Source organism: Notolabrus celidotus, chromosome 3, assembly GCF_009762535.1.
Source record: "Notolabrus celidotus isolate fNotCel1 chromosome 3, fNotCel1.pri, whole genome shotgun sequence".
In the NCBI taxonomy this organism is placed as follows: domain Eukaryota; kingdom Metazoa; phylum Chordata; class Actinopteri; order Labriformes; family Labridae; genus Notolabrus; species Notolabrus celidotus.
In genome coordinates this window covers 8,067,926-8,090,850 of record NC_048274.1, presented here as the reverse complement: position 1 = coordinate 8,090,850, position 22,925 = coordinate 8,067,926, and the positions used below count along the sequence as shown (strand labels likewise).

At 38.2% G+C, this 22,925-nt stretch overlaps 1 protein-coding gene across 2 annotated transcripts; it reads left to right on the top strand.

Annotated features, from left to right (window-relative positions):
• Nucleotides 1–21,754, top strand: LOC117810593 (transmembrane protein 255B). Of its 2 annotated transcripts, none has more exons than XM_034680505.1 (9): nucleotides 1–323; nucleotides 1,809–1,951; nucleotides 2,034–2,096; nucleotides 13,957–14,046; nucleotides 17,521–17,601; nucleotides 18,385–18,470; nucleotides 18,583–18,742; nucleotides 19,250–19,393; nucleotides 20,682–21,754. In XM_034680505.1, exons 1-9 carry the CDS (start codon nucleotides 260–262, stop codon nucleotides 20,916–20,918), a joined length of 1,068 nt encoding a protein of 355 aa, XP_034536396.1. In that variant the 5' UTR covers nucleotides 1–259; the 3' UTR covers nucleotides 20,919–21,754. The 2 variants fall into 2 exon arrangements, with proteins under 2 accessions (XP_034536396.1, XP_034536395.1); XM_034680504.1 differs by having other exon boundaries at nucleotides 19,247–19,393.
• Nucleotides 21,755–22,925: the final 1,171 nt, after the last annotated feature.

Here is a 22,925-nt window from a genome sequence, read left to right as displayed (position 1 = left end):
TTGAATCGGTCTGTCTCCAAAGTCAGCTGCTCCAGTCGCGTTTCTTAAAATCCTTCATTCATCCATCTCTTTAAAAAAAGTCAAATTTCTGAATTAGAAGCATCAACACCTGACTCGTTGCTTTTCCCTGTGCACGCGCTCTGAGGATGATGAGGACTTGTTTTTGAATCAACAGGACAAAAAGATTGTCCGTCAAAAACTCAGCAGATCTTCAGTTTCTTATTTATTTTCCATTTTGATATAACTGGACTTTGCAGAAATGCAGCAGCCTGAAACCCAGCAGGTGACCCAACCGACAGCTGCAGAACCCCTGGACCCTGCAGGTACTTTCATGTTAATGCATGTCATGGAAACGTCTGATTTCACTCTGTTTATGCAGTGTATAATAAACGCATCACTGTCATCTGTTTAAATGTTGTGCTTTAAGATATATATGCCACTTCTGTTGTGGGAATATTTTAAACAGCACATCTGCAGAGCTGGAGAGCACATTTACTCAAGTACTCTCCTGTACTTCAGCGTATTCCTGGTGTGGGCTTTGTACTTGAGCAGAAAGATATTTTAAAAAGTGTGTAGTCTTGTCAATTAATATGCATCTGAACTACTTTCACAATAGCTTTGACAGAAACTTGAGAAGAGTGTTGTAAATGATTTTAAAACTCTGCTGAATTGGTGTCTTTTATTTGTAAAGACTTAATATCCAAAAGTGCAAAAACACAGAAGGTGACTACATCTTGGACTCGTGATCTTGAAGGGCAGAACCTTGAACTCCATGTGGACATTATTTGGACTAATATATTCATCTCATATTTATTATAAGTTTGTACAGCAACACCTCACAGATGCTTCCAAATGAAGCTCATAGAAAGTCCAAACCAGAATACTGTTGGCATGTATGTCCATGTCTTTTACTAATGTCCTGTGGTATTTAATCTTTGGTCTAAGGTAGATAAGTGTCTTAAAAATATTTTTAAATGTCCAATTCCTAAACAACCATCCTTACTTTTATTTAATGATGACTCTGCTCTCAGAGATAAAACCAGATTGGCTGTAAGGTAAATCAAATTTGCAGGTTTAACTGCTGCTAAGAAGACTATGATACAGTTCTGGTTCTCTACTGAACCTCCATCTTTAAAACAATGGTTTAACTAATCCAGAGATATCGCTCCTATAGAGAGATCATTGGCTGTAATTTATAAGGAACGAGCATCCACTGTTGAGTCTTGGAACCTCCTTATTGCTTCTCTTTAAAATCCACTTCTTCTTGAAAATCTATGACTGGTGTTTTTTTTAATTGTTTTACATTTTTTATATATAGAATGTGAAACCTACACAAATGAGCTATCCTATCACCCCTCCTTTTTTCAGTTTTTAAATGTATTTCATTTTATTTTATCCATTTAATCTGTATTCATTTTTAACTATTTTTATCTTTATTTTTTATTCATTTTTATTTTCCTATTACTATTTTTATTTTATTTCATTTATCTTAATTTATTTATTTTATTCTATTTATTTGTTTATTTTTTTATTTTTTTTTTATTTTAAATCAAATGTGTGGCCTTGTATCAACCCTCTTTAATTTACTTATTCGTTCTCTGTCATTATATTTAATCTTATAAAATTTCTATAACACAGCCTTGCTGATATGTAAATAGTTTGTGTTGGATAGTGAGGTCATATGATGTGAAAATAAAAAAATAGAAAAACTGATCACCAAAAAAAAAAAAAGTGAATATTAAATAAAAAGGTTGTGAGGAATTTGATGTCACCGTGTCACCCTGTTTCTTCCTCCTCTTCGTCCTCAGCTCAGTACCTGCGTCGGAGGAAGTCCGCTCTGTGGGTGACCATATCCCTGCTGGCTCTGTCTCTGGTGGTGCTGACGGTGGGCCTGATCTCTGCCACCCGCACAGACAATGTGCCTGTTGCTGGATATTACCCCGGGATCACTGTGAGTCACTGTCCCCTCTCTATACTCCATAAACTCAGTGATTACAGTCTCAATGTCTAACTTCTCTCTTTGTGTTCTTCAGCTCAGTTTCGGAGGGTTCCTCGGCATCGTCGGCATCCACCTGGTTGAAAACCGCAGACCTATGGTGAGTCTGATCCTCTGACTTCTGTGTTGCTGTTGGACAACTTTTAAAATCTCTGTATAAAGATGATCTTATATATAATGAGAAAAAAACAAGCTAAAACCTTTGATATGACAGCAGGTGGCATTTACAAAACATGACTGCACTGTAGTGATTATTCTCCAATCAGTGTCCCATGTGCTGACACATAAAGCAGATGTCTGTAGCTGTATGATGTCTCCTGGTTTAAATAGACTTTATACAGCGACAGATGGAGGAGGTAATATGATGTAACACAGCACAAGAGGTAACTTCATCGATACATGGACTTTGTACATAATTATCTGAAGACTCTTTCCAAACAGAGCAGGTCTAGACCGTACTCTATGTTCTCTTATTAACAAAGACCCAACATCAAGACAGGATAAGATCCAGTCCCATCTTACAGACAGGACTCAATCTGATCTCACCTTAATCCACCATGAGCAGAGCACTTTGCAACATTTAGCAAGTTACAGTGGCAAGGACAAACTTCCTTTAACAGGCAGAAACCTCCAGCAGGACCAGACTCATGTTAGACACACATCTGCTGAGACCGTGTTGGAGAGAGGGATAGAGGGAGATGAAGACAGAGAGAGATGATAGTGGTGAGACGGATAGTAGTAGTTGTAGCAGCTGGAGTCTGGCACGTCCACAGCAGCAGGAACCTACTAGACAAGGGAGCTCAGGGACTCCAGAAAGGTCTATGGTTAGTGACTTCAATAGGACAGGAAGAGTTAAAGTAAGAGACAGGCAGACAGAGGGGAGAAAAGGAAAGACAAGATCCCAGTGTGTCATTTCCCTCGGCAGTCTGAGCCTATAGCAGCATAACTAAGATCTGGTCCAAGCCTGAGCAAGCTCTAACTCTAAGCTTTATCAAAAAGGAAAGTTTGAAGCCTACTCTTAAAAGTAGAGAGGGTGTTTGCCTCCCGGACCCTGACTGGAAGATGATTCCAAAGGAGAGGTGCCTGAAAACTGAAGGCTCGACCTCCCATACTTTAGAGACTTTAGGTGCCTCTGTTTTTTTGGCAAACAATTACACCAAAGTTTTAAAAGTTAGAAAATGTTTGAAAGGATCACGTCTGAATTTTAGCCTCCTTTTTGTTTTTCCCAAGGTGACTTCTGTGAGTTTATATTCAAAATATTAATCTCCTAAAACTGAGCCATTGTTCCTGGAAACAGTACATATACGCCACAGAGAGTATCGTGTTACAGACTTCGCAACCCCCCAAACTGTTTTTGTCAAATTGCTCCATTATGAGCAAGAAGCAAATCAGATTACCCGATGGGCGGCGTAATGTGTTCTCAGTCCTTGCACAGAGGTCGGTGGATGTGAGTGGCGTTGTGCTCGGGATGAGTGAATGTGATTGGCTGTGGATTTCAATAACATGAAGGAAATCATGTTAGTATTGGACAGAGACTGACAGGGCTCCTTTGTTTCAGACTGGGACACAGGTATCATATCATCAAAGGGACACTCTGTTCAATTTAGAATAGAATGAATGTAAATTTACATTTGCACAGCAGCAGGACGTTACGGCTCTATTTATTATTTGTTGTTGTTGCATGATGTTGTCCATGCAGTATGTGTGGTGTGGGGTGGGAAGAAGCTGTTGTGGACGCGGGTCTTGCAAGTAGAGATGCTCACTGGCCCGTGGTGTCAGAAGTTGTAGCCTCGAGTCCTTCCATTTACACAGAGCATGATGTTTGTCTCTGAGGATGCTCTTGCACTTTACTCCTACAGCGCTGTGTGAAAAGTGTCGGGGGGTTACTTCCTTTGTTTGGTCCGTGTGAAAGATGAAGTCATTGTTTTATACAACTTATACTCTGGGGTGTCCTGTGACTTAATTGAAGCTGCTCATGATCTTTGTGCATATGTCTGCATTAAATCAGGGCTTTTGGTTGGAAAAGCATGTGAAGTGCAGGAGGAAATATAAATGTAGTAGCACCCGTTTATACAGCTGCTTACACTGCCTGTATATACATCCATGGATGTTATTTGTGGTCTCCAGTCTGCCAGTGCACCATCAATCCAAATATGAGTTATTTTAACCCTGGTAGAGCATGCATTTCTGATGTTACTGTAACAGTGATCCAAGTTAGTGTTTTCTCTTGTGGGGAAAAAAACAAACTGGTAGAAAATGTTTTGATTTTCTCAACATACAATGAGAAAAGTGATGATGACAAAATTAGAAACTCCACTCTGAGAGACAGATTTACTGAAATAAAACATAAAAGTGTAACAAACCTGAGGCCCGAATGGTATAGATTCAACATTTTGAAGATATATTATTACTTATTATTGTTATGATTATTATTTTTACTTTTTATTTGGTTTTTTCCAATATTAACAAACATAAAGCACAACAAAATATACACAAAGAAACATAAATATAGTAAGGGGCTCCTTCTCAATATCTATATTGGTTCTTTTTATGAAGTCTTTTCTGCACAGCAGTTATCACCACCTGTCTTTTTATTCTGGTAATCAGTCCATTTATTCCAGCGTTGATCATGGGTTCGTGCTTTAGTCCGCAGGTAATGTGACAGTTTTTCCATGGAATATAATTCTTCCACTATGGCCAACCACTGTGCTAGACTTGGAGGATCACTTTTTAACCAGTTTCTTGTGACGGCCTTTGTGCAGGCAAGAATCAAGATTTAAAAAAGATAGATATCCTCTTCAGGGATCAAGTCATTAGGGATCATGCCCAGATACACAATCCGGGGGTCTCTAGGGATCTTGTTACACAGCATATCTTCCAAAGATTGAGTAACACTATCATTATTTATTATTTAAAAAAAACCCTTTTATTAAACTCACCCGCAACTAAAAAACAACAAGGCAGTCATTAGACTCAGAGGCAGATCTCATGCACAAATGTTTCAGTCCATTGTTCAAAAGAGAAAAGTAGTAAAATTAGAAATAAATACATACAAAATAAATAAGTAAATAAATAAAAAATACAATGAAAATTAAGAAAAAAGTTAAATAAACAAATAAAATAATTTAAGATATAATAATAGTTAGCATAATGGTTAAGTAATATAAATAGATGCAATAAACTTTAAATAAAAATAAATAAAATAAATAAAATATCCATTACAAATCAGGCCATCAGAAATTCAACTGAAAAGAGATGAGGTAACAGATGCCCACCTCATCTGAAATCTTGCAGTGATACTTTCCATGTAGAAATCCTCTGGCAGCGTTAGCTCAATGCTCATGTAGCTAGCTAGTTACTGCTGATGACTGCTGCTACCAGCATGTTATTAAAGTCAAAAGAAACTGCGCTGTGTAGAGCTTAAAGCTTTAAAAAGTATTCCTGTTAATAATGCAACAAAAAATCAATAGTAAATCTGTGGCTTTAAAGCTGTTGACTGAATTATCTGCCATTAAAGTGCTGAAAGCTCGACAGCTGTAGCAATGCGTAAAGGCTAAGCTCACGGTTAGCTTAAGCGTTGTAATGAAAAACATTCAGACTGTAAAATATCCTCTCTGGGTTCCAAAGTTTGGATAATAGAGTGATAACCACAGCTCTTCATCCTTCTCTGCTTGAGTTGATTTATTGATTATTGAAGAAGCATTAAGAGGCTTTTTTAATTTCAGAGGAATGGAGAAAGAGTATTGATGATGTAACATGTTCACTCTGCCAGTAACTGGTATATCAGTGTATCTTGTGAATTTTTCATGTGCCGCTCAGAGTGTTGTTGTCTTAGGTAACCCTTCAGTGTATCTAATCCGGGCTTCACAGATACCCATCCTCGAGCTGTTTAAACATGTAGAGAGTGTCAGGCTGACAAAGTTCAACTGAAGTATCATCGAACACAAACGAGGACATGTTTTATGTTTCAGAAGTTGAATATTTTCTGTCTGCTCTGACTCCTCGCTGTAGATGTGTACCCACAGAGGAAGACGATGATAAAGGCGTTTACATCCTGCTGTGTCTGCCTCGCCAACATCTCTCCCAGTGTGGTGCTTTAAACTTTAATGGTTAGGTTGGCGGTCTACTGTGTCTCCTATGAGGCCCGTGTGGCTCCATGTTTCGCTCACGCAGGTGTCTTCTTTCCTCCTGTGTTTGAGGTGCGTACTGAAACAAGAGAGCCTGCAGCTGGCTGAGGAGGCTGCTCATTAAAGAACAACTAACTGTATCACAATACCTCCGACACCTGAGAGTTCTCAAACTTCTTGTACTTCCTGGGCGCTCTGCTCACTCTGCTCGCTCCTCTGACCACGAAGGACAGCTGATAGGCTGTTTGTTTTTGTTCAAGCTGTTACGAGGCAGACAAATTTATCACCTGCTGTTTCTATTTGAATTCAGATTACAGGAAGTCAAACCTTCTCCCTTCCTTTTGGTGAAGTAGGAAACAGATAACAGGGTGACTTTGTCCTAGCAGTTTATTTGTTATCCTCAGACTCTTTCCAAACAGAGTAGGTCTAATATGTTCTATTATTAACAAATCCCTAACATCAAGACAGGATAAGATCCAGTCCCATTTTACAGACAGGACTCAGTCTGATCTCATCTTAATCCACCATGAGCAGAGCACTTTGCAGCCTTTAGCAAGTTACAGTGGCAAGGACAAACTTCCTTTAACAGGCAGAAACCTCCAGCAGGACCAGACTCATGTTAGACACACATCTGCTGAGACCGAGTTGGAGAGAGGGATAGAGGGAGATGAAGAGAGAGAGAGAGATGATAGTGGTGAGACAGATAGTAGTAGTTTATGGTGCCCTTTCATGAAACCTCAGCCAGGTTATCAGCCAGTTTGAAGACGTTCTCTACCCAACAAATGATCATGTAAGGAGTGAAAGAATCCACAGCCTTGACTTAGAATGTTGCAGGTACTTTAGTCATGAACCAAAGAATTGGACAGATTTTAACCTGGTGATTGAGTGACATTCATCCTCAGGGGATCATGAAAGTTTTTACCAAATTTCATGTCAATGTGCAAAACAAAAACTCAGCAGATCCCCAAACTTCGTAGGGTTCATCCTCTGGGCCCAATGAATACTTAGTTAATTCCTTAAGCCATGTCTCTACCCATTCTAAACATTGAGAGGATGTAATGAAAGTTTTTTTTTTTACTTTTCTGCTTTTATGTATTAAGAAAGAATAAAAGCAACAGTGTATTTCCTCTGGTTTGAATGCTTTGATTTGAGAGTGAAACAGCTGTGAGAATAAGTTCCCCCTGCTGCTCATCTGGTTTCCATCCTCTTTCACTGAGAGGGAGAGTTAAACTTTCTTCTTGTCAGGCCTTTAGACAGCCATTGTAGGAGGAGCTGGACTGTTTGCTTTTTGGTTTTCTACACAAAATTTGTAGAGATTACTGTAATCCAAATATAATGCTCTTCTTTCTGCTAGTGAAGTTCAGATTCAACACAAACAAGTACAGCAAAAATGTTGCATATTTTTGAAGATAATAATTATTTTATGTAATCGTATCTATTTACTTTATTTATATGTTATTAATTTTTTTATTCATTTAGCTTTTAAGATTATTTTTATTTTTATTTTTATACTTTGGATACATTTATTTATTTTTACATTTATTTTTTTACTTTTCTCTTTCGAACTATGCCAACACTTCTTTTTGAATGAAATATTTTAAAAATGAATAAAATCATTTCATTTCATTTAAAAAAATTATAAAAAATGTTTAAAAAATTATAGAAAAATAATGTAATTGATAAATGAAATATGTTTTTATTTTTTTAAATGAAAATGCGTGCATTAGATCTGCCTCTCAATGTAATGGCTGCATTTGGTGTTTTGTTGGTTGAGTCTTATAAAAATGTTAAAAACAATAATAATTTTTAGAAATCAAATTCTAAAAAAAACAAAGAATGGAAAAAAAATGTCTTGAGTTTTTTTGATTTCATGGATAATTCACCTTTAATTAACATCCGTGTTCACAGCTGAGGTAGAGTTTCAGGTTTAGTATAATAAATGCACACATTTAAATGTTTTCTTAATTTGAGAGCAACAGATAAAGAGCCTTTGACCTTCTTCCAACAAATAACATCCACTGTAGAAAATCTCTCAACATAGATAAAAGAAAAACACTCATAGATTTCTGCAGATCTGTGTTAAACACTTCCTGGGTTTCCAGTGGAACACTTTTTAATTCAACATTTTATTGTCAGAGTGAATTCTTCCTACACGTTTGTGATAGGCCCTGCCCTTTTTATGAATGGGTAGCTCCACTGATTTCCCTTCAAATAAAGCTTTAAAAAATCTTAATGACTCGTATAACATTTTTCATTTAGCCTTATCGTGTCCTCCAAATTGTTTAAAAGAACTGTGGAGCATGAAATTATCTAAAAGAAAGGAAAAAAGAGAGTCTCTCTCCCCTCCTCACCTCACCGACACTCAGTGAGACGTCTTTATGTGCCAACGCTTCATGTGGCCCATGCTCTTTAGACTCCTCTCCTGCAGTCGCTGTCTGTAACTTACAGACTGTCGTCCTTTTGCTCACCTTGAAGCTCGAGAGAGCAGAACAGTGAACCTTTAACGGGTCGTATTTTACCCAACAAGTTCCCATTAGCTGTGTGTCCAGCTGTGGCCGTGATTGGTCACTGAACCGCTGAGCAGGAGAAAAAGACCTTGCAGCGGTCAGCGGCTTTAGTTACATAACCTGATCAGTATCTTTACTGACGCCTATAAAACTCCTCTTTCTGTCTTTATCTCTTTGTCTGAGATCTCTCTATCCTGGAAAACTTTCCTTTTGTCTCTGTGTTGTAATTTATCTGTTAAAGAAACCGTCAGATCACCATTGAAAACAATGTGGCACCGGTTGTTATCTACGGCCTACCTCCCTTAGAGTTCAGGGGCGTGTGCAGGAGGAGAATTATCAATGAATGAATCAATCAGATTTTATTTGTAAAGCACTTTTCATACAAAAATATTGTAACACAAAGTGCTGTACATAAAAACAAAAAAAAGTAGTACAAATAGAAATAATAATGCTAATAATAAAAATGATAAATTTAAAATAAAAAAAGACCCCCCAAAAATTAAATAATTAAATAATTAAAAATAAATAAAGTAAAGTAATCTGTTAAAACTCAAGATAGGAAATTAAAACTAACAAAATAAGACACATTATTAAGATAATAAATCCTAAAATATGAAGCCAGTAAAATAAAATGCTACATAACAAGTAAATACATCAAAGCAAAACAGAATAAAATATTAAAATAAGGAGATTTAATTCATAAAAATCACCAGAATAAAATGGTAAGATCAAATCAATAACCAAATAAATAATGAAATAGTCAGCAAAAAAATAACAAATAAATATAAATTAAAAAATAAAGTGAATTAATAATTTATATGTATGGATAATCATTTAAAATAGACTGAAAATTAGATATGTATATAGTATATACTGTATAAGTAAGTGAATAAGGTAAGATAGAATAAGATTCAGTTAAAAGTGAGACCAAAAGAAGGAAGGTCTTGAGTTTGCTTTTTAAAATATTTATCTTCTGTGAGGTATGTTCAATTTGACTCTTTGGGTTGGAGATTTTTCTTTTAACATTTCCATGTAGCCTATTTTCTTTTTATGTTCTATAGTTTTTTTAGATCATTTTTGGTCTCCTGTCCTTAAAGAACGAAGTATGGAAGTTTGGTAGGACACCAATTTCTGGTAAACCATCAGCTTCCATCTGATGACTCATACTGACTCCACCACTTCCTGTTGATAAAAGTGATGCCCAAATATCTTGCCTAATGGGCGCTGAGATCTTGCCCCCCCCCAGTTTGTGCGGTAGGGATCCGGCTAGTTGAGCCCCATTACTGATGTCCTGCCACATCTGCTCACCAGCACACACATTTGACTCTCCTATGAAATAACGAGGATCCGTTAGGTCCGCACGGTCCACAGCGTTAAGGTTTCTTGTTTCATTTTGAAGCAGACACTGATGGTTATGGAAAGCTCATTGACTTTAGTGTTAGTGTTTCTTACAAGTCTTCATGTCTGCTCCTCCCCTACTATATTAATCTGTGCATTTAGAGCATAAATGAGTAGTTAAAAATAAACCTCCATGTCCCCTCTGGTCATTTGGATAAAGGGAGCTTTATGACTCATTCTGAAGCCAGCCAGTAGAGGGAGCTCTAAATATTAAGCTTCACTTTTGTGCAGTTGTTGTGTCATCCATCTCTTTGTACAATCTGTGGCCACAAAAAAACACAAATTAATGATTAAAATAGTCTGTAACTAAATAAAGGTAAATATTCAACCATATGCTTGACATTATTTTAATAATATATTTAAAATATTGGTTGTTGCTGCCCCCTAGTGGTCAAAAAAATCTGTGACGTGACTGATTTATTTGTGACTTTATTTTTATTTTACAGAAAGTCCTTGATAAAAAATCCTACTTACTTACATATAAAAAAGTACTTGATGCAGAAAGTATATTTACTCAATGCTGTCATATAAATGTACCAAAAATAAAATAACAAACGTTGACGTGAGATGTATGAGAGTAGCATAAAAAAGAAGTCTCTTATAATTTAACTGGAGTGAATTTATCTTTGCTTCAGTGCTGTTACTATTCTATCATTTCCTCTCTGACCCGTCATCTAAGAGCAGAAAGTGTCCACACTGCGTCTTTGTGTCTTAAATCTTTTACAGTATTTGAGTTTCCTCTCTGCTTCAGTAGCATTGGTGGGGAGATTGGGGAGTTTGGGATATTGAGTGTGTTGAGGTGTTTTATGTGCTGGCAGCTGGTGCTAAGGTAATGTGAAGTAATGCAGTTGTCAGGCTCTATTGTCTCTGCTGCTGGCCTCATCTCCCACTTACAGCCCATAAAAGCAGAGTCATTTAAACGGCTAATGAAGTGGAGAGTCTGGGCCCGTGGCAGATAAAACCCTCATACAGGAGAAATGGTCTCTCTCAGCGATGCTCTTATTTCACTTTTTGAGGCAAATTTAAAAATCTCTTCATATTCACTCTGTCTTCATGTGTTATTCCTACGTGTACAGATATTTCATGTTACTTCATATCAGCTAAGGATAAGACTGAGCTATGAAATATGAAATAAACTTGCCAATGCTCTGTTTGTCTGTCCATCTCAAGAAGCAACCTCCAGCCGTGAGAAATGAAGCCAATGGGGAAGTGCTAAAAACTGCAGTTCCTCTAGTGTCCACTTGAGGCTGGCTCCGGAAGTACCAGAAACCACATACACACCCATTCAAAAAGCTGATCTTCACAGCAGAAATAAACATGTTTACAGCCTGGTTAAAAAAAAAGATTTTGGTCTGGATAGCTCATTTCTCTATCATCATTTTTTAAAAGCTCAGCAGTTGCAAAGATATTAAGATTATGAGTTTTGCTTAAAGGCCCTGTGAGGAGTTTTGAACTGCTGAGAAACAGACTGAAAATGATACCGATGCCTCTTTATGACCTTCAATAGCAAACAAGACCATCAGCAGCAACACTGACACCTTCTCTGTTGTCATTTTTAATGCCTGAAACCGCCCTGGGGGGGTAGGTGCCAGACCAGATGATGGACATCTCGCTTCAGAAACAGCCTTTATTTTAATGTTTCAGGGAAAATAATCACGTTGCCTTATAATGTTGACTGTTAAAAGACAGCAGGATGAGGTTTTTGTTGAAAACACTACTTTTGCATGGAGAGGACAAGAGATTAGAGGTATCACTTTGTCCACAATGGGGCACCAGAATCAATACAAAACAAAAGTTCCTCACAGCAGCTTTAATGAGAGGCACAGCTGACTTGATTGACATGCCGGAACACTGTAGCTGATAGCGAGGAGGCTAAAGGCCCGAGTCTTTACGACACACTAGTTCAACAGAAGTTAGGTTGATTTAGCATTTCCAATATGGCGCCCGCCAACGATAGGCTTCAAAATAAGGCTTCAGAAACGGATGTCACAGATACTACGTCCATTTATTACACAGTCTAAGGTCCATCCAGGTGTTTTCATTTAATCAATATTTTCCTAAAATATTATTCTAGATAACTCACACCTTTTTCATTGGATGAGCACTAAAAATGGGTGGGCAAGGCAGGTAACTCCCTCAAGACTCCTAATGGTAGTCAAAACTGCTTTTTCTCTCTGTAGTGACTTGATTTCGTTGCGTCGTCTTAGTTTAGCTTAGTGGGATGAATGAACAATCTAGTCCACACTCCGTGCATTCATTCTCAAAAGAAAACCTTTGTTGATCTACCTGAAATTATATCTGTTTATAACTCACATGAGAATCAACATGCTCAATGTTGTTTTCAATACCATCTGCTACATACTACCTACAAATGTAGTAAGCAGTACGTAGTACAAACTGCATACTGTGTTTGAAGGTAGTATGTAGTCTGACTGTTCTGTTGGATCTGTTCTGCAGGATGCTGGCCAAGCTGATAGATAAACTGCTTCTTTAGCATCACTTATGATTTAAAAAGTTAAGAAGTGGTTGATATGGAATTTTATGATTTTTACAGCACCTAAAAACTGAGTTCCCCCGTCATATACGGAAAAAAAGAAGAAGTGTAACGTCAGCGCTGTGCATTGTGGGAGACTGGTCCGATGCATACTGAGACATTTCCCGAATCAGTGCAACATCCTGGTAGTTTTGGCCTAATCAGTACATACTACTAGTATAGTAGGCGGTTTCGAAAACACCCAATATGCTTCCCCCGTTAGGCAGCTCACCTACCAGTAATGACTTCTTCCTCTACTTGTTCCTTCCTATAACAACAAAGTACACACGCCACCTGCTGTGAAAACATTCTACACAAAACACATGGACACAAATATAGCTCTAACACTCTCCATGTATACTGTTTTTTTATTTATAAGCTCCTGCTAACTCTACATTATCCCTGACATAAACACCTGTAGATGAAACATTTCTTTGTGATCATAAAGGATGAGATCTAACTGTTTGTAACTCATCGAGTCGCCCCTGGATCATCAGATAAACTACATATTCAGTGTACGTGTTCTCTGCAACTCTCTTTTGCTGTTTCGCTTAATTTCTGGCCAAATGTTTTCCTCCTGCGTCCCTGAGGGACAGATAGATACAGTAGAAGGAAAAAAAGTGTCTGCTTAATTTGCTGGCTCAGTACAGCCGGTTTGGTCCTGGAGGAGTGATTGAACAGACAGTAAACGATGCTCAGTGATAAAGTTCACGATCAGACATCTGTGATCAGCCAGCTGGGTCTGCTGCGTGTGTGTGTGTGTGTGTGTGTGTGTGTGTGTGTAGTATTGGGAAATTGCTTTGTCAAACATCGAAAGCTACATGGAGGAACATGTGTAAGTGTGTGCGCCTTGTTCTTCTGTAGATGTAAAATAGTTTGATTAGTTTGATTCTTGGACATAATTTACTGGAGCATGTGACTTCATATGAGATAGGCAGCAGTGTGTGTTTGTGCGTGTGTGTGTGTGTGTGTGTGTGTCTGAGATTGGGAGAATGAGATTGACCTTGCCGGCACAAAAGGCCATCCCTGTCTCCTGTACTTTGCCTCTTTGCCTATAAATTTCCCACAAAGCACCTCTGTGTTGGCAGAGTGAGGAGCCGTACATTTTCTTTATCGTCCTGCAGCCCGGACGCTGCGGACGACCAATCAGGACACACATGAGCAGAAACACTGAGTTCACATAAACCAGTGTGTGTGTGTCTGGATGTGTGTGTCACTTATGGGAACATCTTGACTTTGCTTTTGTTTGAGACAAAAAGTGTTGTACGGGCTGATGAAGGAGAAACTGAAACATGTATAAATATTTATTCTGATCATACATTTTCCTTGTAAGAACATACTCGTGATTAAACCCTTTTTTTTGTTCTCTTCATTTTTGTCCACCTGTCTCTTCAGCTCACGGCGTCGATCATATTCATCAGCATCGGAGTGATTGCGTCTTTCTTCTGTGCCATCGTGGACGGTATCATCGCCTCAGAATTCATTGCAAGTATCCCATGTTTAAATGTCTGTGCTTAAAAGATGAAAATAAAAGTGTTCCTGCAGAGCTAAAGGTCACAGATGGACACATCGCTGAGATCAGGAACTTTGCAGATGTAATCAGACAGAGCTGGACGTGTTTGAGAAACAGGGCTGATTAAATGTGTCAGAAACTTTTAGTTTATGGTGCAACAAACAAACTTAGACCGACTTTAATAAAATACTAGGAAATATTTGGATGGAGAAATCAATCAATCTCTATTTATAAAGCACCAAATCACAACAAATGTTATCCTCAGTTCTGCTATTAACAAAGACCCAACATCAAGACAGGATAAGATCCAGTCCCATCTTACAGACAGGACTCAGTCTGATCTCATCTTAATCCACCATGAGCAGAGCACTTTGCAGCATTTAGCAAGTTACAGTGGCAAGGACAAACTTCCTTTAACAGGCAGAAACCTCCAGCAGGACCAGACTCATGTTAGACACACATCTGCTGAGACCGAGTTGGAGAGAAGGATAGAGGGAGATGAAGAGAGAGAGAGATGATAGTGGTGAGACGGATAGTAGTAGTTGTAGCAGCTGGAGTCTGGCACGTCCACAGCAGCAGGACGTCTACGGCAGAGATCCAGAGGAACCTAGGAGACAAGGGAGCTCAGGGACTCCAGAAAGGTCTATGGTTAGTAACTTTAATGGGACAGGAAGAGTTAAAGTAAGAGACAGGCAGACAGAGGGGAGAGAGGTAAAGACAGGATTCCAGTGTGTCAGTTCTCCCAGCAGTCTAAGCCAATAGCAGCATAACTAAGAGCTGTTCCAAGCCTGATCCAGCTCTAACTATAAGCTTTATCAAAAAGGAAAGTTTGAAGTCTACTCTTAAAAGTAGAGAGGGTGTCTGCCTCCCGGACCCTGACTGGTAGATGATTCAGAAAAGGTGCCTGATAGCTGAAGGTTCTACCTCCTATACTACTTTTAGAACTTGTGGTACCTCTGTTGTTTTGGCAAACAATTTCACCAATGCAAGTTTTACGAGACAAGGGAGCTTCGGGCATGAACTGCTACAATAAAGACAGAAAAGATGTAAATTAAGTTTCAACATTCTGGACATTGCTGAGTTTTTTTAAAAATCATACCCTACAGGTTTTATCAGGAGTGAATCTAGCAGACTAAAGCCTGAGCCCCTATCTTTGAAACCTTGGAGTACAACTGATGGTCTCGATTACTTGGATTTAGCCAGGCATGGTTTCATTTACTACCTATCCCAGGAACCGATCCAGTCACCATGAGGGATGATGTTACGCCGATACAAAGAGTATCAGAGGAGATCCAGTTTCTGCTTCATGTTTTACTTTAACCTTCCACAGCTCACGGCCAGGATTTATCAAACAGTCGTGTTGAATTATCAGCTGTAAGACCGCACAGTAAAGCTGAATCTCATGTGTATGATAGTCCAGTCTTAAAGCTATAGTAGGCAACGTTCCTCCGTTCAAATGTTGGTTGGAATAACACATTTTGACTAACAATTTAAATTGAAATATTAATTTACATTAAAGGGCATTTCATTTGGACCTTCCTCTGTTTTTAGCTTTTAATGGGTCTGAATCAAACAGCCAATCAGGCTTAGCTTGCGTATAACTAGCCAATCACAGCAACTCTGCAAACTCTCATCATCAAGCTCTCTCTCTCCGGTGAGTAAAGCAGCTGAGGGCACACACCAGTTACTTCTTTTTAACAGTTTTCAGGGACGTATATTGAGCGTCTGTGAGCGTCTCTGTCCTCTTGAGTCTAACATAACCATCTGAGTGAAACACGCAGCGTGCACAACAAAGGCTGGCGTGCATGTTTGGTGTGACATTCATTGGGAGGAGCTCAGCCCAGAAGGTTCTTTGCATTTATGTGTTAAAGTTACTTATTGCTACTTTATGTGGAGGACGCACGGAGGTGATTTTGAGGTTGGACAGAATTTGAACGTTTATAAATCGACACATTTAGAAAAAAATCCTCAGGTGAAGTTATGTGCACTTTAAAAAGATGAAGGCTTATTTTTGAGGAAAATAACTTGTAAATATACAATTTAAATGAGCATGGATGAGTTTTTAGTGTTCAACTAACTCTAAAAACTCTAAAAACTCTAAAAACGTATTTTTTCAGTCTGTCTTTTATTTATGGTTTAACAATTTTATTACTTACCTTTTACTATAATATTGATTTAAATGTTGCTTTATTATTTTGGTAATTTTAACTGTTCTCTTATTCTTTTTTATGTATTTATTCATTCATTAATTTACTTAATTTTTATTTATCTACTCAGTTTTATTGATACATTTAGCCTTAGTATATATTTTTCAACCCTTATCCTTACCCTTTTTAAATCTACTTATTTTAACTATTTTTATTCTTAATTTTGATACTTATTTTAATTACACGTTTTATTTTTGGTTTGTCTATTTTATTTGATGTTATTCTTATTCTTATTATTTTTATTTTTTATAATTATTTTATTATTATTATCCCTTCCCCTAATATTTCTTGCCATTGTTTAATTTCTGCTTCTTTCTTATTTTTCAATCACTATAAAGCACTGTGGGTTGCATTTGATTTGTATGAAAGGTGCTATATAAATAAAGCTTGATTGATTGATAGGAGAGAAACTAGATAATAAAATATCATTATTAAACAAAGATACAAACATTAAAACACCCAAAACAACTTCAACCACTGAGATTCATCTGAACGTCCATGCTGCAAAAAGTCCAAAGAATCCAATTTTACTCATTTTGCTGATTTAAAAATCCTGAAGAAATTATTTTGTGGTGCACAAATTTGTTGCCTTATATTCAAACGTCTCAATGAGACACGGATAATATAACAATAAATACCATAACACTGGTCTTAGGTTGAATAAGAGTGATATATAAAATGTGTTTTTGGTTTAAATTCATGGGTATGTCTGTGTCTGGACAGAAGAAGAGGGTCATGTGAGGTGTTGCTTCTCCGGTTGGATACATGGACACTTCAGTTTGTCACATCAGCCTCATGAATTTTAATGAGCGTCTTAATGAGTGTGGACCAGAGAGTGTTTAAAAAGCTGGAGCTCTCAGCATCTGGCACAGACTCGCTGATATTGATCATCGGTGCCATCAGGGCCGCTGCAGATATTTTCATTTTGTGCACACAGGACAGTAAAAGTCATATTTATTGCACCTTCATGCTTTGCACAATCACATTATAGAAAGTCCAGTGTGCTTCACTGCTGTGGGTTTTAATGAGCGGTGCATTGGAGGGTTTAGATTGGGAACAAAACCTAAACCTGGAGGATGTACAGATTCACACGAGGCACGGACGAATTTAACTTCACAGACAAAACACAGTTTAACATTTAAAATGAAAGCTGTTGTGTGTGATGAGATGATTATTATCAAACCAGTGATCATGAACGTGTATTTGTTCCTCTGTTCCATTTGTTTCCGACACTCACAGGACACGAGGCTCTTGATGGAGGACATGTGTGACTTCTACACCAGTGGATCGGGTTACGCCTTCGACAGCTACTACTCTGAGGTTATTCAAACAGACACACACACTTAAAGCTGTAATATCAGATCCATGTCGAAAATTCTCAGAACAACTACATCCTTTAACATTTTATTGAGTTATAGCTACTGGCTATACCTGGCTATCCTTTCTGTTCACTTCTATTATTACAGGGTTTTTCTTACTGAGCAAGATTAATTGTTGCAAAGGTGTTTTGCAGAAAACAACCCCCACCATGGCACGCAATGTCAAGACTACAAACTGAATTTTTTTGTTTTTGTTTTGATTCAGAGTTAAAGAGCTGCAGCATTAATCTCTCTGCCTTAAGAAAACATATTAAGATATTTCTCACAGGGCTTTTAGACAGATCATACATAACCTATATGTGCCTTCGATTCAAATGCATATCACCTTTTCTTGTTGAATCCCTCCCTCCTCATATTACTTTGTTTATTTCTCTTTAAAGTAGACGATGCATGGTGTGTCTATTTGGCATGTGCTTTTGTAGACCGTCGGTGCTCAATTGAAAAGTGCACAGTGACATCTAGTGGTCAAATAATGTCAGTGCAAGGAAAACAAACTAATTCAGATGTCACAAAAATCTGTTGTGGTGCGGTTTTGTTGACATGCAGCCTTTTGTCTTTATATGCTGTTTAGTTCCTCAATATCTGGATGTTTATAAGTTGTTGTGGGGAGATTTAAATGGACTAAGTTGGGTCTCTATGTCATGAGATAACTTTGGCGCGATTAAAAACAAAGAAGGATTCATGAATTGATTGGTTAAAGTTCTGAAAATCTCTGACCTAACAGGTGACGTGCCGTGCATCTGACAAAGCATGCAAGCTCAAACTGAGGAGCAACACCTGCTACTGCTGTTACCTGTTCAACTGTCAGAGGTGAGGTGTGACACAAGCAAGAAACAACAGAGTGTTCAAAAGAATTTGGATAAATAGAGTTTTTTTTTTTTGTATTTTCATGCACTGACCCCGTGATCTGTCTCTCCTGCAGCACCGAGCACCACACTAAGTACTATGAGTTCACTGGGGTCAACAGCTGCTGGGATGTGATCCACCTGTACCGCCTGCTCTGGGCCTCAGTGGTGCTCAACGTGATCGGCTTGTTCCTCGGCATCATCACTGCAGCTATACTCGGAGCGTACAAGGATATGGTGAGTCTCCAGAGAAGGAAAATATAACTGGAGTGCATCTTTAATGGAAAGAGAAGAAGTAAAAACGTGGCCACTAAAGACAGGAGACTCCATGAATCCACCTATTAATTCAGCTTCGCATGAAGACCCTGTTCATTCATAACAAAGCAAAGAAGAAGTGCATATGCTGCAACAATTTCTACAATTATCTGGAAATAAAGTAGAGATCAGAGTCGTCAGGAAAAATTAATAGAGTCAGAAGCAGCATGCTAACACAAAAATGCAAAGTGAAGCTGCAGTATAGTTCATATCTGCACTGTAAGGTGATGTTTGTGACTAAATGCAATACCTTAATCCAAGCTATCTGCTTTAAAGACATTTAAATATCTTTGTTTCATGATTATTATGTCTTATGTAAGTGTGTGTTACACCTGAAACTGGGAGACACTCTCTCACACTTGCCTTCCAGCTTCTCTTGATGTTCTGCCATCTTTATCCACACCGTGTTTTATTGTCTTCTCGCAGCAGAAGCCGACTCCTCCGATGGCCCCCAGCCCCACGCCATCACCGCACATTCTCTACAACCCCACTCAGCACATGTTCGCCTACAATGGCTACTGTCCTTCAGGCCAGACTCTGCCCGCCTATCCCAACTATCCAATACCCATGCAGGTAAGGCCCAAACTGAACAACAACAACAACAAAAAGAATAGAAACCTTTTCAAAAAGGAAAAAGTAGCACTCGCTGAATCAGATTTAGCTGCTCCAGTTCCAGAGTCACAGTATGCTTCACGCTGGCTTATTGTAACACCTGTGCTCCTCCTACAATGGCTGTCTAAAGGCCTGACAAGAAGAAAGTTTAACTCTCCCTCTCAGTGAAAGAGGATGGAAACCAGATGAGCAGCAGGGGGAACTTATTCTCACAGCTGTTTCACTGTCAAATCAAAGCATTCAAACCAGAGGAAATACACTGTTGCTTTTATTCTTTCTTAATACATAAAAGCAGAAAAGTAAAAAAAAAAAACTTTCATTACATCCTCTCAATGTTTAGAATGGGTAGAGACATGGCTTAAGGAATTAACTAAGTATTCATTGGGCCCAGAGGATGAACCCTACGAAGTTTGGGGATCTGCTGAGTTTTTGTTTTGCACATTGACATGAAATTTGGTAAAAACTTTCATGATCCCCTGAGGATGAATGTCACTCAATCACCAGGTTAAAATCTGTCCAATTCTTTGGTTCATGACTAAAGTACCTGCAACATTCTTAGTCAAGGCTGTGGATTCTTTCACTCCTTACATGATCATTTGTTGGGTAGAGAACGTCTTCAAACTGGCTGATAACCTGGCTGAGGTTTCATGAAAGGGCACCATAAACTACTACTATCTGTCTCACCACTATCATCTCTCTCTCTCTTCATCTCCCTCTATCCCTCTCTCCAACTCGGTCTCATCAGATGTGTGTCTAACATGAGTCTGGTCCTGCTGGAGGTTTCTGCCTGTTAAAGGAAGTTTGTCCTTGCCACTGTAACTTGCTAAATGCTGCAAAGTGCTCTGCTCATGGTGGATTAAGATGAGATCAGACTGAGTCCTGTCTGTAAAATGGGACTGGATCTTATCCTGTCTTGATGTTCTGTCTTTGTTAATAATAGAATATAGAGTATGGTCTAGACCTGCTCTGTTTGGAAAGAGCCTGAGGATAACATTAGTTGTGATTTGGCGCTTTATAAATAAAGATTGATTGATTAAAGTAAGCTTCTGGAAAAGCCAATTTCATGCATTGTTTAATCTTCATGGGTTCATTAGAGATGATAGCTGATATCGTTCACTGATATTTCTGTGGCTGCTACCAGACAGCCAAACTGCACGCCCCTCATTAAAATGTCAAAAATGATTTTACATGTCTGGCCGTACTTCCACATACCTCTGAAACCTGCCACTCCCTGTGTCTTCTCCCAAAGCATAACGGCAGCTATCAGCAACCAGCTACTCCCCAGATGATCTCTAACGGCGGCCCTGCCTCGAACTCTGGCCTGTCTGACGAGAACCAGAGCCAGCAGCCTTCCAATGGTCCCTCCCAGCCGCAGCCTCAGGGAGCCACCCAGGAACCAGGGGGCTACATGCTGACACCAAACGCTCCTGTCCTCTATGGGTCGTCCTACAGCCCCTTTGAGAAACCTCCACCGTACGCCTGCTGAGCCCTCAGACAAAAAACCTAGAGGGCATGTTGGAGAAAATTCATCCTGCTTGGTTAGATTGGATGTAGCACAAGACATTTCAATGGTGACCATGTAGACAGAAAACACCTTGAGCTTCATGACTGTGTCTGATGCTTCATGTGGTTACACTGAGGAGAGACAGGTTTATAAATGTGTAGTATATTTATATAGATGTGTTTAAGGCAAAATGTTTGAGAAGTGAGGGACCTTTTGTCTGTGAAATGAGAGGATTGATGCCACAACATCTACAGGTTACGGAAACAAATTACAGCAACAACCTCTCAATCTAACACTTAATCTCCTCTGGTAATCTGTACAAAAGTGACGTGTTAAAACAATTGCCAACAGACAGTGAGTTAAATACAGGACTGCTCTTTGTAGCTGTGACCTGATCACTCCACTTTTACACCCAGCAATAATTAAAATGACCTCTTTCCCCTAAAACAAACTTCCTGTAAGCCTCAAGCTGCTCTTCAGATACATGTTATGTGTGTAGTAGTAAAGTGATCTGATTGTTGTGTCTGTTTAACCTTGTGTAGATTGGGTAACGGGTCTTCCAGTGTATTTTCCTGCTATACTAAGTAACGTACTGGCAATTAAAAGGGCTTTATTGAGATGTGTGAAATGTGGCGTTACAGATGCTGATATTGATGTTATTGTTCTGTTCCTGTGAATCATTTAATGTGCACTTTAAAGTCAATAAACTGTATATATTATTGATGACGCATGTTAACTGCTGTGGGATGCAGTTCTGTAGCTGCTGCTGTTGAATACATTATGTATTAAAGATAACTGGAAGAGTTATGTTCATTCACTGATGTCTAACAATACTTGTGGAGGAAGGGCTTCATCTGAAGTTCAGATTTAGAGAAAGAGCTTCACATTTTGGGGAAAAAGAAAAAAACTTCTAGGCTCATGTTTGATAAATTAGAAGCCACAGCCAGAAAGCAGTTTCCTAAACACCTGGTGATGACTAAGATAAACGTTAGACACTTTTCCTAGCTTCATACTTGACCTATAATTAGCAATTTTATAAAGAAAGTAAGACAAACTAGAAGATACTAATGTTTGATATCAATCTTTCCATCAGCAGGAAAGATAATTAAAGGTTGATCCTGTCATTTAGAGTATTTTCTGTCGTTTACTACTTTCCCAGCTAGCAATTTTTTGTTCTAAAACCGTTCTGATAGTGTTACTGGAATGTTTTTAGTGGAAAGTTTTCTTTGCCTTCACAGAATGTTCTCTTTTAACATTCTCTAAAAAACCTTCATAAAATGTTAAGTGGCAAGAGTGCTCAAATATGAAGCCTCAATGTTCTTAAAACATTCTCAGCAGGAAGTTTTCTTTATGTTCACAATTTGTTCTCAGATAACGTACTCTAAAAACATTCAATAATCTCTGACTGTTAAAATGTTATCAAAACATCCTTTGAATTTTAAAGGTAAAAATTTTCATCTTTGCGCTAATGAAATATCACCAGAATATTGTTAAAGAAAATATTTTCTGATTTGAAACATTAGAAAGGTCCTGAAAACATTTTTTACATGTTGCTTTGAGAATGTTGCTTCTTTGTTATTAAGGAACATCATGGGAACATTTTATAGAAAACATTCAATAATCTGTTACCTAAAGAATATTATCAAAACATGATCTGAATGATATAGACAAAATGTTCTTCTTTCATTAATAGTTCACAAAAAGGAACATTATTTAAATTGATAAAGTCCTTAAGATGTTCTTTGAATATTTCACTCAAAACCTTGTCTGTTACCTAAAGAATATTATCAAAACATCAACTGACTGCCAAGGACAAAATGTTCTTCTTTCATTAATAGTTAAAAAAGAAACATTATTTGAATCAATAAACATCCCTCAGATGTTCTTTGAATATTTCACTCAAAACCTTGTCTGTTACCTAAAGAATATTATCGAAAATACCAGCTGATTGCCAAAGACAAAATGTTCTTCTTTCAATAATAGTTCACA

What these genes read in the sequence shown, in the direction of transcription:
- LOC117810593 (XM_034680504.1), top strand. Translation starts at nt 260, where the DNA reads ATGCAGCAGCCTGAAACCCAGCAGGTGACCCAACCGACAGCTGCAGAA. An exon ending in TCGACAGCTACTACTCTGAG is followed by an intron (nt 17,602 to 18,384) that starts GTTATTCAAACA and finishes CTGACCTAACAG; the next exon opens with GTGACGTGCCGTGCATCTGA. An exon ending in TACCTGTTCAACTGTCAGAG is followed by an intron (nt 18,471 to 18,582) that starts GTGAGGTGTGAC and finishes TCTCTCCTGCAG; the next exon opens with CACCGAGCACCACACTAAGT.